This window comes from Perca fluviatilis, chromosome 6 (assembly GCF_010015445.1).
Source record: "Perca fluviatilis chromosome 6, GENO_Pfluv_1.0, whole genome shotgun sequence".
In the NCBI taxonomy this organism is placed as follows: Eukaryota; Metazoa; Chordata; class Actinopteri; order Perciformes; family Percidae; genus Perca; species Perca fluviatilis.
Genome location: NC_053117.1, coordinates 11,044,044 through 11,060,000, shown reverse-complemented (window position 1 = coordinate 11,060,000; position 15,957 = coordinate 11,044,044). Strand labels below are relative to the sequence as shown.

The window sequence follows — 15,957 nt, the reverse complement described above, 5'->3', positions numbered from 1 at the left end:
ATTTATTTCTGTATTTCCACATTTCTACATTTATTTATTTCTGTATTTCCACATTTCCACATTTATTTTTCCCTGCGCTTGTATGCTAATTGAGTGGGGGGTGCCAACATCAGTCTGAAGAAGGATTGGTTAGCTGGGGGCCGTGTCGCTAACCAGACAGAAGCAAACGATCCATCTATCCATCTCTGGACGCAGGCTACCTATGAATGCTGCAATTAGTGTGTAATACGCTGTAATGAGTCGGGCGGTGCTTAAAGAGCAATGTGCAGGTTCAATTCATAACTGAATTAATAGTAATTTATTGTGTTTGTGCTGGTTGCACAAAGTCCAGTCTGTCAGGAAATCGTGTACATCATTTTCCTTGTAGGAAAAGTAAGGTTTTTCGTTTTTGGGTGCGTTTTGTGCAGGTGAAGTGAGCAGACTTCACTGCCGCGTCTGTCACCACACACTCGGTCGTTTGTGGTGCTCATTTCACTCCGGAGAGTTATAGACCTGGAGATTTGTTGGAGTCTTGGATGGGATTTTGGAGTAAGGACAATGTGAGGCTGATTACCGATGCTGTTCCCTTGGTGCACTCGATGGAATCAAGTCCACCACCATCAAAGCTTTCACCTGAATCTGGCGCGGGCAGGACTGGAGGACCAAGTGCTAGCTTGCACTTGCAGAAATTCCTGCACCGAAAAAGAGCTCTTAGCAGAGTAAGTCTTACTTTAAATTCTTGTAACTCTTAATTTGGCTGATTTCGTAATGTTTTAACCTAATAATTTCAGAATAAAGAAGTGATTTGAGTGTGTATGTATTGGGCAATCCACCATCTAACTAGTAACATACATGTTAACTTGGCTATTGCATTAGCAAACATTTGGTAGCTGATGATTTGATGACAGGAGTAGCTAAAATTGCGTCTGAAATCATTCCCTCATCTGGATTAAAAATGCGCTGATTGCAAAATCCTAGCATCAGGGCTTCAGTATACAGAGAGAGCTTTAGAACAGGTTTTCGTAATTGTCTGCCTTGACATCAATGCAGTTTGCATTAAGCTAGCTATGAGCTGTTGGCAGCTAGCTAGCCCAAACACCCCCGTTTTCCCCGCATTTTATTAAGCTAGCTATGAGCTGTTGGCAGGCAGCTAGCTAGCCCAAAACTCCAGTTTCCCCTGCATTTCACTTCAGACCGTTCTCCCGCACGATTTTGTATCCCAGTAGGCTACTCTCTGGTAATTAAGAAAGTCCAAATTGATATATTAATCAATATGCTGAAATCTCCTAGATTTTGCCACTAGAGGTTTTGACACGTTTAGAGGTTTTGCTGCTTTGGTTTTATTTCTCTTTTTTTTTTATTATTATTTCTGATCCAGTTGGTAACTAAGCTTGTATCCTATTTTTGTGAGTGATTCTGAACCTTTTTCAGATTTTGGCCGAGAGTGCAGCCAGTAATGAAGGGATAGATGCACCTAGCACTGTAGATTTTGAAGAGACAGCGGGCTTCTCTCTACAGGATCCTGGACCATTAGTGCTTCATCGTGGGTCACAGTGCAACATCACGTGTCTGCAATGCTCATCAGGTAGTGTAACTTGTATCTATCATTAGCTGTATATGACACATAAACATTTACAAATTACTTCTAATGGTAGGAAGAAGACATTTCATACTGGACTGTATTAGGTTGTGCATGTGTTGTGACCACTCTCTTTTTATTTTATTTTTTTTTTGCCTAGCAGTTTTCCTTGGACTTGGGTAGCCCTTAAATCATGGCTGCAGCTGTCGCCGTGGTCCTGCTACTCCCTGCTACTATTTGTGTCTTCAGATAACTTGTTATGATGTATTAAAGTTGATAAAGATGACTTTATTGATCTGGTGGTGAAATTCACAAGCTACCTGCCAAGTCAAACTTCTAAAAGTAATGCAAAAGTAGTGTAAAGGATTACAATTCAGAGACAGTAATATTGTAATATAACTAATTACTCTGAAATGACAGTAACTATTAATCTATAATGAACTGCATTTTGGAAGTAACTTGCCCAACACTCCTAGTTACTATCAATGAAATTATGAATACATTTTATACAACAAGACACTTTGTGATTGTGTTCATTTTGTGAAAACAAAATATATTTATTGATTTCCTCCCTTCCTCTGGAAACTGCCTCCTGATTGCGGCCACAACACAAGCTGGTATTGCCTTCCTGATCTCCCTGCCCAGAAACCCATATGTTTATCCGACCACATATGTGTATCGGAATTGCCTGGAGAATGATAGGGGTGCAATGTTGATATTGATAATCCTGTTAACATAGTCAATATGATCAAGAGTGATAGACTTATTTGATGTAACATTTTCAGTTATTCTATTCCATAAAGGTATGTATGCACATCAGAGTTTAAGAAAGTGCTAATCCCTCAGCATCAATAAAGCACTTAGATTGGATTAGATTATACTTTATTGTGATTGTGCAGAGTACAAGTACAAAGGCAACAAAATGCAGTTTGCGTCCAACCAGAATTGAAAAAAAATCAAATATGTATAACTAAGTGTAAGTAATGAACAACATGTACAGATATGTGCAATGTAGTAGGAGTAACATAGTAACAATATAGATATATGCAGGGTATTAACAGAATATATTATAAGAAAAACGGGATAAATATGGATATTCAGTATGAACCACATAGACAGATATGTGCGGTGTGGTAACAGTACCATTGTAGTGCAGAAACGGTAACATAAGAATAAGTGTACTGCATGTGCAGGAGGAATAGTATGAAGTGCAGTAGAATATGGCTATATAGAAGTAGTTACAGTATGTACATTAATTATTTTGATACAGTTTATTTGTGTAGAAAACTGACGACTATAATAGAAGTGTATAATAATATAATAGTGTTATAAATTACTCTCATCTAAACATACTCTGGTCTGTTGGCTTGGAGAGGGCCATACTCCTGCCTGAAGTTGAGGTATGCTACCTGCAGCGAGAACGGGTTGAGGCAGCAGGCATCAAAGCCGTGATGGAGCGTCAGGCAGGTAATGTCCGTGGCCGGGACTAAACCCTCAACTAGTGCCCAATAGGCATCCACCTCGACACAACAAACATGTCGTTACCGCCCGACGCCATAGCCTCACAATGTCCGCACAAGCACCTAGCCAACAAAACGATTATGTGCTAGTGCTAACCTGCTTCTCTTAATACATCCATGGCTTGGATGGACTCCACAGCGGAAGTTATTTTATCACAATTTCATCTCAAAATATCGTTTATGGCGGTTATATATTCCTCCAGTTTTGAAAAACTAGTTTATCATTAATATACACTATGCTGTATAGGGGTGTTCAACCTGCACATAAGCAGCAGAGTAGGCTTTCTTGTACCAGTGAAATCAAGGCAGTAGTAGTAGATTCGATCACATCGCTCTAACCAATCCTTCTTCAGACTGATGTTGGTACCCCCCACTCAATTAGCATACAAGCGCAGGGAAAAATAAATAAATAAATGTAGAAATGTGGAAATACAAAAATAAACGTATAAATATATAAATAAATATATAAATGAATGTAGAAATACATAAATAAATACATATAGAAATGCATAAATAAATAAATACATGTAAAAATACAGAAATAGCCATTTATGTTACCAAAATGTATTTATTTTCACTACATTTCTGCATTTATTTATTTCTACTTTATTTATTTATTTTTCCTTCTGTCATTTTTAGTCCTCCATAGCTAGCTAGCTCTCATTGATAGAGCTACATCCAGCCACAGGCTCTATCAATGAGACTCGCGGACGAGCGGCATTTATTTCGCCAATCATTTGTTTAAATAACTCAACACATTATAATTACACACATAAGATTAACTGAAACCTGTGGTAAGAGATTGCTGGTGTAACAAGCTCACTGACCGCGCTCTCACTCACATACCCTGGAGCTCTGTCAGAGCAGCGGCGTTTGGTAGTCCATTAGCCCAAAAACGGTGACTTTGCGCAGATATGGAGTGCTGCGGGCTGCCAGCCTAACGGAGCTCAATCAAGCTCACAGCAGGCCGGGGTCTGTGAAGGAAGGCGGGCCAGGCGGCGAGGCAACAACACAGGCAGCAGCGGCGCTGAACTCCGACACAAAGTCGGACAAAATTTGCAATTAGCCATCCATTTTCGTAAAGCGGCCCATATTTGAGCTTTACATAGTTGATTTCTCGCATAAAAAAGTTTCAGAAGTGAATTTTGTAATGGAATAACAGAGATCTGCGTGACCTAGATTCAGAAGACTACCTGATCTCAGGTCAGTTGTGTAGCCTATGTAAATGTTGGGGCGTTACTGTTCTCTTAATACACCCATGGGCGTGACAAAGTTACAGGTCTTGGGAGGTTGACATCAACTTCCAGCTTTGTTGAGATTCGCCAGTTTTCAGCGGCAGTTTCAAAATATGAGCTTTTCATAGTAAAGGGGTGTCAATGGGATTTTGAGCTTCTATGTATGTCCTATTTACCCACCGAACTGTTGTTATTCAACTATGACAGAGTAAAATTGGTTTTGCATTCTATCACCCCTTTAAATGTTGCTGGCTGTTTATGCTCTTTTTTTTCTTTCTTTTTTTTTACTTTTAAAAAAATTATCGGTTTAGGCACCGTCACCATTTTAAAAGTTAGCACCGGTATCGGAAAAACCCAAACTATACCCAACGAGTCCTGCTCCTCCGTGGCGATGACGGGTCACGGTTAAAAAATAATACCAAGCGAATTTGAAAGTAGGGGGGGACACAAACAGGATTTTGAAAAGCCACGATTCGATTAAATTCTTTAATTAACTTTTTTTTCTTCTTTTTTTTAGCACTGACAGCTATGCCTAAGTAAGAGTGAGAGAAAGTTTTTTACGTGTACCTAAATTCATCATGAAGTCCCGTCGCTTTACTTTTTGTTTACATAACTCTCAGTGAAGGCAAAATGTTGCCCCACCCTGACTTAAGGCAAGCAGAAGGATTTTCCAGTTTGATTGGTCCTTTGTCCTCTCCAACTCCTGACAGTGGCCACGGTGTCTGGAAAAGTGCAGCTGCGGGCTACTTTTAAGCCAATGTAAACAATTTTTTAACCAGTTTTTTTTATGTGCTGGTAAGGTACGCTGTGCCATTTGTCAGTTTTAGTTTTTTTGCGCGCAAGTAGACGCGGTGGATGCTAATGATTAATCGACAAACAATTACGAATTTAATCAATATTATCAAGATTTGAAATACAAACAAGGTGTAGTCTCCCATTACATTCTAGCAATGAGTAAAATGGTGTATTTTCAATGTAGCACCACCAGGGGGCACAATACAACTATTGTATGTCAAGTCAGCCATGTTGGGGTGGTCGGGGTCAGAAAGAAGAGACCAACAACTTTGGAAAATAAAGCGAGCGGTTTTTGACACGGGATGCAAAGTTTGAGCTGGAAGAGGCGTTGGAGGTGGCCACCCTGAACCGACAGGCTGAAGGTGATGCGCCCCACAGAGATCTTTGTAAAAATACAGACATCTCTATGTTGTCAAGATGAAGTACACAAATTCAAAGAATTATAATAAATAAATTTTTGACATTAGTTTGAAATCTGCCTTTAAATGCAACCCTCGTGATTGCCTAAGTCATCACTTGTCCTTTGTGTCGAAGGTTGTGAGTTCAAGCTAGGGCTGGGCAATATATAGATATTATATCGATATGAGGCTAGATATCGTCTTACATTTTGTATGTCATAATATGACAAGTGTTGTCTTTTCCTGCTTTTAAAGGCTACATTACAGTAAAATGTATTTTCTGAACTTACCAGTTTTCTAGCTGTTCTTTATTTGCCTTAACCCCTAAGTCATTTCATACACATTATTGATGATGATTTATCTAAACTCTAGTTATGAAAATATTTTTGTGAAAGCACCAATTGTCAACCCTACAATATTGTCGCAATATCGACATCGAGGTATTTGGTCAAGAATATCGTGATATCTGATTTTCTCCATATTGACCAGCACTAGTTCAATCCCTTGGTGATGCAGAATAAACATGCTAATGCCTACTCAACCATTATGTTGTGGATTAGAGAGACATGATTTCAAAGATATTTTCAATTTAAGATTTATTATGATAATGTATATTTATTAGTCCTGGCAGTTCTTGTAATGGGCCCTCATGTATTTGTCATTTGTCTTCTTCCTCTTTTTTCATTTTCCTCCTCTTCTTTTTTCATCTTCCTCCTTCCTCCTTTTTCTTCTTCCTCTGCAAAATGCCCAGCCCCGACAGCAGCTATTATTTTACTTATATTTGACTAAAATGTATTTTACAGAACATTACCTTTAATTGATTACAATATTCTAGTACTCTTTCCAACCCTGCTGAACTGTACTGTATACTACTGTAATGTGTACTGTAGTGGAGAATACTAGAATAAAGGCTATACAGAATGGACCCCAATTAATACAGGAATCAAAGTTGTGACAACCAGGTTTCCAAAATACTCCAAATGGACACAATAATTATCAGTTAATTATCAGTTAATGTAAAATTGATAAGCTATTAACAGCCATGTATGGAATGGTGCTAGACAGAAACTGGAAAACAATAACAATGAGTAAAATTGACTATTTCTCAAAAAACACCATCTTTACCTCGTGCTGCATCTGAACAAATATATTTTCTTGTTTTTCACCAAGGTCCTAAATTGCATTAGGGCGCTTAGTCCTGTTTAGCTGTGCCTGGAGATGGCACATATACAAGCTATGGTGATAAGCTCAAACTCCAGAGAGTAGCTGGTCGTGGGGAAGCAGCTGGGGTTTTTCTTGAGTACAGGCATCCTCAGGGACACAGGGATGGTCTCTAGTCCAAAAGTGTTGTCAAGTCCCCTGCAGGAGTGGCTGGTGTGGCAGCTGGCCTCATGGATCACCTGAGGCACCCTGTTCAAGTCAATGTTCTCCCTGGTGAGAGATGAGGAGCAGGAAGAGATTACAGACAGGTTTCCATTCAGTCATTTGTTAATTTAGTGGTTCACGTGGTAAGCAAGCAGTTGGTTACATCTTCGATTGTGACGAATTAATTTAAAGATCTTGTTTGTTTAGTTTGTCTAGTTTGTATTTAAAGCTGGCCCCTATAATGGCCTCTCTCAACTCTTTCATAGGTGAGCCCCTTCCCTAAGATCACTTAAAACTCAACTCAAAAGTCCTGATAAACTGGAAGTTTGGCTCTAAGGATAATTTGCAACATGTATTCATGTAAATAGTTGTTGCTGAATGTTACAGCATTCAAATTATAAAAAAAAAATATATATATATATATATATTTACTAGTTTTCATTTTTTGCAACCACATTTTGACCTGTTTAGTATTATTTTTAAGTTATTTGGTCCTGCATAAACAATTGAGTGTCGCAGATCTTGCTAAATATAGCTTTGGAGCTGAGTATTTTAATTTCCTTTTTAAACCTTTTTTTCTTTTTCTTTTTTATGGGAAAGTCAGTGTTAATATTCATTGGAGTAAATTTTTTCCCTACTTTTCACTGGCTGTAATATTTATATATTATATATATTCAGTGGTTTTATTTCATAGGTAGACAGTGTACTATGTCCACTTCAAGCTTTTCTACCTCTATGTGATTCCTATTTTTTAAGAGTTCAGGCCTGAGGAAAACTATATACCAATATTGACTCATGGACATATTTCCACCTGCTGGCAACAGGACATCAGCCTTATATTCAATGCGCTGTTCATACCTGCAAACTCGCTTTTCGGTGAAAATTGCCGTTTTGAATGGGAAAATGAAGTGTCACCTTTTTCAGCCCTTCTGAGTTTGCAGGTATGTGTAATTAAACTCCATTTAATCCTAACAACTTCCAAATTTTTTTTTTCCTTTTTAAGAGGAAAGGTTGTTTAAAGCTTAAGTTTTTGTTGAATGGCGCTGCTATGGTGTGGCGGCCATATTGAGCGTTGAGCCATAAAACCGAAAGATGTTGTAACTTGAGCGTACAACACTGCACCCCTCCACGCGGTAAATAACGTCTAACTCGTGTTCACCGTGCCCAATGGTCAGTCGCACGCATGCGGTAAGGTTCGAGGGCCCATTCGTCCCTGATTGCAGCTTAAATTATGGTTGCACTCTTTTGTATACTTATACTCACACGTAGCTCCAAGTTGCGATGCTGCGCTCGTTGATGTGGCTGGGCAGGTTGACCAGCTGGCTGTAATAGTCCTGCAGGCTGTATGTGCAGAATGATTCGTCCACACACTGACTGCCCAGTGGCATGGCCAGACACTGGTGGAGGGCCAGCAGGCACAGCAGAAAGACTCTCAGCAGCTGGACACAGAAAACAACTAGGGTTGTGTTAGTGTGGACAAATGTTTCTGTGTCCGTTACCTTGCCAAGTTCCCCGGTAGAGTGTAGGGTAGGGCTGGTCGATATGGCCTGAAAATAAAATCTTTTATAATTTTGGATGCTCCAATTGCAAAGAATTCAAAAAATAACATAATGCACAATGCTCCCCAGTAGAGTGTAGGGTAGGGCCTGAAAATAAAATCTCAGATCTTTGTAAAATTTGTGGGTGCTCCAATTGCAAAAAATTTAAGAAATAAGCTAATGCACAACATTCCTCGGTTGAGTGTAGTTTAGGGTATGGCCTAAAAATAAAATGTTCTTTTTCTTATGTAAAACTAACTACAAAGGAATTATTCAAATTATTTGTTTTGATTTTTCAATTTTCAATAAAAATGATTACCAAAAGCGAAAAAAGATCTACTCAGATTGTCTTCACTGTTATTTATAAGTGATCAGATTGGACTTGTGTGTCCTTATTTTAATGGTCCAGACATCACCAGCCAGTATGGGTTGCCGTTGTAACGACCTAAGCGTCCGTAACCACGTAGGTGACAGAGCTTTCTAACGCAGGGGCATGAGCAAACTTGCGAGCCAGCCAATGGCTAAATAAGTAGAATTTACCAACTTATGCCTAATGCTTCATCATCCCACTCCGGTCACAGTGCCCTCAATCACATTGCTATTGCCTTACGAGTGAAAACTTTGTTCTGCCCATTTTCTATTAACCATCAGCATGAAAGCATGGCAGAATTGGCCAATAGTCCAATCGTGGTTACTCAAGAACACTGACTGATGGAGCTTTGAAATAATCAAACCTTTAAGCTTTCTGCAAGCGATACAGTTAAAGTTATGTGAATAAACATTTATAAAAGAGTGAACATTTATTTTTATTTACAAACATAAAAGCAGTGTGTCCTCCATTCAAACATTGGCTCCCTTTTTAAAAAATCCATGTGTCTGTGCTTGCTGCGACAATATCACAGTATCATGTTCCGTTTAACATTAGATTTATCTTTAATATCAAAATCATATACTGTACATAATGTTACTTTACTTTACAGACCTGTGCAGGAATCTTGTTCTGCTCAGTGTTGCCAACTCCTTTCCAATGAAAGTAGCTAGCACCAGCTCTAAAAGTCACTAGATGACGTCACACGCTAATTTGCATATTTGTGACATCATTACGTAAACATTTGCATAAAGCTTAGTGGTTGTCAGCAAGGTAGAAATCTTTAGCCAAATTGGAATTTATTTTACCTTAGAATTATTACTTAGGTAGCCTATCTTTGCAGTAAATACAAAGGGAGGGAAAAAGATGGATAAAGAATTCTCAAAGAAGGCTGGCTTGCCCAGGGCTAGGCCAGCTCAGCGGCGTCTTTCTCCTGTTGCGTCCTGCTGTCTCTCCTACTTACACCAGCCCCCGCACCCTGTCCCTCCTCCCCTTCTAAAAGCCTGCGCACTGTGCGTAGTGATGCTGCACATGAGGAGAGAGGGGAGGGGCTGCTCCTCAGTCACAGAACCAGTGTTGTATAAAGTACTAGAAAGCAATACTTGAGTAAAAGTACAAGTATCGCACTAGAAAAAGACTTTGGTAGAAGTGAGTTACCTTTTAGAATATTACTTAAGTAAAAGTCTTAAAGTATCTGATATATACTGTACTTAAGTATCAAAAGTAATTTTCTGATATTTAATGTACTTAAGTATTTGAAGTAAAAGTTTTTTGTTTTTTTTAAAAGCAAGCGGTTAGAACTTTTATTGTGAACTTTATTGTGGCTTTCTTATAGTAAAGCATAAAGCATATTTAGGGTTCCCATATCTTCTTAATCTCACTCATCAAATCAAAATCGTATTATTTTCTAGGACTTTTCAGGCACAATTATCTTAAGTTCAAAGAACAAACAGCATATTTTTTAAATTAAAATATAGTTCACCACTATCGTCGGGGTGGTCGCAGGGCTCAACATAAAAAAAAATTCCCACTGGCCCCCAGGGCCAGTAGATCAGAGTTTTGCTGGCCCCTTCTACATTTTTACTGGCCCTGAAAGAAATATCATAGGTGTGATTTGGAAAAGGACAAAAAAGCAGGAAAATATATGCCACGCCTACTATGAAGCTTTAGAAAATGGTTCTAACCCAGCTAGCCACTGCCACTGGATGTTGTGCCATTAGCAGTAAAGCTAGACCAGGGGTCATCAACTACATTTTTCCAAGGGCCAGAATTTTTTTAAGCAGACACTCCAGGGGCCGGACTTTCAAATAAAGAAAATAAAAGTATACCTAATAGCATCTTCTTGTTTGATATTTTCACTTTCTTACTAAATTAATGCTATATTTTTTACATGTATGTTTTACGCAAACCCCTAAAAACATGGAAAATCCATAATGATTACTAGATAGGCTACTTAACTAGAAAATGATCTCAGATTAGTCCTGTATGCCTAATTTGAAATAAGACAATTCTGTTGCTAAATAATACAACCGGCAACATCATCAAGATAGACGAACGAGTCATTCACGTGCATATTAAGTAGCCACATGTATTTGTTTTGGTCTTAAAATACATCCGTAGGTTTACCGCTCCAGCGGAGAGGTGGCTCGTTTAGACAGCAGCTACGTTTACAAGAGTTTGTCCAAAGTTCAAGATTGGTTGCAAATTAAGATAAACAGTTAGACTACAAACTGACATCTTTCATTTTAGCTCGTTTGTAAAGTCGCTGTTTGCAGAGTAGAGCTGGGTTTTCACAGCGCGGTGGACAAGAGTGGATAGCGCAGACTGAAATATTGGTTTCTACATGTTTCTGCCTGTAGAACAGGTAGGTGGGTTATTGATAAGTATTGACTCTTTAATCATGGAGGTTTTATTGTAGGCTACTTACAGAGTGTAGCGTTAGTTCATCTGCGCCATCGGCTCTAAATAATCCTCGGTAACGTTTCCAGTCAGTACATGTGCTGCGTTAAGTAACGCACACACCTCGGCGTTTTTACTGGCCCCAGGCCATTGCTTATGTCGAGCCCTGGGTGGTCGTCTACAATAACGTGAGGTTCTCCAGTAGGTGCTCGTGCTTCCATGGAGGTTTCAGTTGTGCGTCCTCCTCCTCCTTTAGCAACAGACAAGCGCTGAAATAGAGCGCGCGGCGTGGGGAGCGTGCGTAATGCAATCTAGGAGCAGTGATTCGCCAAACCTCCCTTATGGCTGTCGCACACATTTCTTCTAATTTTATTCTTTAGTAACGAGTAACGAAGATGCTTAGTGGAAATATAACGGAGTAAAAGTATACATTTTATCTAGGAAATGTAGTGGAGTAAAAGTGAAAGTTTACATAAATTTAAATAGCGAAGTAAAGTACAGATACGTGAAATTTCTACTTAAGTACAGTAACGAGTATTTGTACTCCGTTACATTACAACACTGCACAGAACAGAATAATGTTTTGGTGGCTACAGGAGAGAAATACCTTGCATGCTCACTGGACAATACAAAAGATTTGTTGCTAGTCGCTTTTTTGAAATAAAGTCGCTAAGAGGGTCTGAAAAGTCGCTAAATCTAGCGACAAAGTCCCTAAGTTGGCAACACTGGTTCCGCTCAACACTTTTAGCTCTTTAGCCACACTAGGGCGGGCTCTGAACTTTACAATGCAATTTTGCACCGATGAGACTGGATTTTGTTCCCAATCTCTTGTTATGCTAGGAAGCAACCAGTATGGATGGAAAGGATAATTACAGCTACCCATATCTATTTCAATGTGGAAATGGGTGTTTGAGTATTGCATTAAGGTAGACTTAGAAAATGCGATCATAGCCTTCAAAACCATAACTAGTCTACTCTAAAGTCCAGCCAAGTGTAACCATATGGTAGCTGTCAAAGACACCATTAATATAAAGGCAGGATTCTTACCTGGATCTGTTCCATTGCTGAAGTTTATGACTGTAGATTGGTGTGATAGTTGCTGTTTTTTGTCCTGGTGATGTTGATGTGTGCTATATTTTTTTTGTTTTGGTGTGTCGTTTGCTTGGAGTTGATCTGCGACCTGTATCTCGACATGCCTCTATTTATATGTCCTGTTCTTGCGGGGATTGTGACGTGTGTGTGTGTGTGTGTGTGTGTGTGTGTGTGTGTTCGCAATTATCCTTGACAGAATAATTTTATTCAGAGCAGACATCCACGTGTAGCATTGAGTCTAGGTAACTAAGGGAGGACTCACTACCCCCTCGCCACTACCCCCTCGCTTACCGGAAAAGGGGCACTGCTATCAGAGGTCTCATGTTCCTGCTTTACTTGCCATCATTCTGACCTCAAACTCCACGCATGACTCATTACCTAGTTTAGGCTCTAGTTTTAGAAAATTATAAGTCATTGTATGTGTACGTTTTGAGTGCATTTCAAAAGTTCAACAAAGAAATGGACATTTTTATTTATTTATTTAAAATTTTCTGAAGGATTAATAGAGCCAACAACCGTACTCTGTAATGCCATTCGAATTCCATTCGTAATTATTTTAACAGTTAATCCTGATATTCAGCCAATTATTAATATTTACTACACTACTCAGCCTTATGCATTTCCAATGCTATAGTCTCTATCTAAGATGTTCCACTTCCGGGATTGCTCTGTTGATGCCTGAAATTCCGTCGGATTTCACTCTTTTCAGCCGGCTGTCCCTTACGTTTTGCTTTCTTTGTGTTGGAATTTTAAACTCTGTTAACTGCTCCTCAGATCTCTGTAGGATAAATCGAGACAGCTAGCTAGACTATCTGTCCAGTCTGAGTTTTCTGTTGCACGACTAAAACAACTTTTGAACGTACACATACGGAGCCCTACTGGGGGCAGCTGAGGGAAAAAAAAACTAAACCGTGCGCACAGAATAAAAATCCGTTCCCTCAGATTTATAAACTGTACGCACGGATTCATAATCCGTGCTCTCGGTTTCATAAACTGTGAGCACGGATTCATAATCCATGCCCTCGGTTTTATAAATGTGAGCAAAGTTAGAAAGATATTCACAGATTCAAACTTCTGGGATCAATTACTCTGTAGCGAAATGTTATTAAATCACAAACCTAGTAAGGTTAGCAACGTAGTAAGGTTAATGAGCTACAAACTCATTTTCATCCAAACGAGAAAATTTGTTTGTAGCTTGTTGTTAACCTTACTACGTTAGGAAAGATGCGTTGTTTGTGATTTAATAACATTTTGCTATAGAGTAATTGATCCCAGAAGTTCGAAACTGTAAATATCTTTCTAACTTTGCTCACGTTTATAAAACCGAGGGCACGGATTATGAATCTGTGCTCATAGTTTATAAAACCAAGGGAACGGATTATGAATCCGTGTTCAGTTTATGAAACCGAGGGAACGGATTTTTATTCTGTGCGCATGGTTTAATTTTTTTTTCTCAGCTGATCCCAGGGGGTCTCCGTATACATATGTTCCACCAAAACAAGTTCCTTTCCAAGGCTATTTTGCAGTGGCACTGGGGCTCCGTGCTGTGCTTAGCTGGAAGCAGCACTTTCTACCGTCAAACATCGCAGATAAAGGCTTCTGAACCAAACGCTACCCAATCGGACACGTTTCAGCAGGAATGTAATCCAAAATTGGGGGAAATTTAACAAATTGGCAGCCAAGATTACAACTTTTACTGCTGTTAGCATGTAGCTACTACATTTAGCACTGGACACTAATAGAACATAGCAGCACTTTTTACAGTCAATAATCACAGATAAAGGCTTTTTAACCAAATACTACATAACCGGGAATGTTTAGGAATAATGTGATCTGGAAATGGGGAGAATTTAACAACACTGGCAGCTAAGAAGACATTTTACTGCTGTTAGCATGTAGCTACATGCGACAATGTTAACACCACCGTGGTAGCGCTGTAAAATAAAAAAACACTCCAGTCCTGCCTACCTGGAGCAGATGATAGCAGGCCGGCTTAGAGTTTCGTAACACTTAGCCGAGAGTAGAAAAAACTGTTGAAACTGGAGCGTTCAGAATAGTTGGAAATCTGAACGTTTTAGCTCATGGGGGTTTCTCTAAAATACGTTTACCTCATTATTTTAAGTTTTGGCCACGTTTAACGTGAAAATCCGACATTACGTTGTAGATGTGACAGAAAATATGAAAAAGCATAATGTGTTCACTTTAAATGCAGATGAAAAGCCCAGGAAAATAACTCTGGCATATGTTTTATGCTGGCTACTGTAGGTAGTAATACACTGACTATGGATAAGTACCTCATACAACCCCACTTCAAAAAATCAGAAATATACCTTTAAGCTTTAGTACAAACAAGGGCATTGAAATGTTTTGAATGCCATTGTGGTCAAAGGCCTATGAAATCCTGCATAATTACTGTCTTATCTGTTCTGTTGTGTTATCTGTTTGGCCTTAAGGAAATTGTACAAGTCGCAAGGGGCTCAACGGAGCATGCTCAGTGCACGAATACACCGGCAGCTTCCAGGGCCAAACTGTACGCTTTAAGATGACTTCTGTTTGTGGACATGTGATGAGTCTGGATTTCATTGGTGGGTATCCATATTAATTCCTGCTCACCCTAGCACCCTTACTCAACTTACCTTTATTGATGACATTTCCTTGCAGTGCTAAAATTTAATCTCATATTATATACAGGAAGAAAAAAACAATAGAAACAAGCTTATAATATATTCAATACAACAAAACCTTGAATGACCGCTGTAAAGCAGCAGCAGTCTGACATACAATAAAGACATTATGTTTATCTTTTTACAGAACTGTTGAATTGGATTGAAATACAATGTGTAATTGAGTATAAAGCACCTTAACATCTTTATTTGGGTTTCAACCTCTTCAGCATCCTAACTCTTGATTTGGATTTCTTGTGATTTCTTACTTAAACAGTTTAAGAGCTTAGTCCTTTTTTTCCAGGGAAGTACAACAACTGGGACAAGGTGGACCCTGCAGAACTCTTTAGCAAAGCTCTCACAGAAAAAAAGGAGGCCAACCCCAAACTCAACATGGTCAAGTTCCTCCAGGTAAATGAGCTTGACCCAGTATTGGTTTTCACAAAACATTGGTGCTCACTGCATTTCGTGTGATTTGATGGATGTCAGTGTCTTATGCCTTCAGTCTTTGGTGCTCACCCCAAATTTCTGGTGTCATGTCAGGTTGAAGCCAGAGGCTGTGATTACGTGGTGTTATGGTTGGACTGTGATAAAGAAGGCGAGAACATCTGTTTTGAGGTAATTCAGGCCTGGTATACACCTGGTTATAACATGCAAGCTGTATCTGGATATGTTATTTGTATAATGGCATCCAATCCATGGGTCTTTATATCGGTTTTCTTTCTCTTGATTGTACCCGCATTGTGATCGGCTCTCCATATGCAATTTTGAGGGTTTTTTGTGTGGTACAGATTGCATTTACACTTGCTGAGATCCAATCACAATGTGAGCATGAACACTTCCAACTGTTGTTTACAGCTTGGGGTTCCGCTAAGCAAAAATTGTATAAAAAAGTTAGTGCAACTTTAAAGGTAATATATTGTGCTCATTTTCAGGTTCATACTTGTATTTTGTGTTTCTATTAGAACATGTTTATATGCTTTAATGTAAAAAAAAATATATATATATATATATATATATATATAT

General features: G+C 39.0%; 1 protein-coding gene across 2 annotated transcripts in view; it reads left to right on the top strand.

Moving 5' to 3' along the window:
• top3b (DNA topoisomerase III beta) overlaps window positions 1-15,957 on the top strand; it is a 105,858-nt gene that overhangs the window by 31,962 nt on the left and 57,939 nt on the right. For both annotated transcript variants that reach the window (XM_039803630.1, XM_039803629.1), the window contains exons 2-4: window positions 14,722-14,853; window positions 15,236-15,342; window positions 15,475-15,549. In XM_039803630.1, the coding sequence (XP_039659564.1) occupies window positions 14,811-14,853; window positions 15,236-15,342; window positions 15,475-15,549 (225 nt within the window). In that variant the 5' untranslated portion in view covers window positions 14,722-14,810. The remainder of the gene's footprint in view (window positions 1-14,721; window positions 14,854-15,235; window positions 15,343-15,474; window positions 15,550-15,957) is intronic.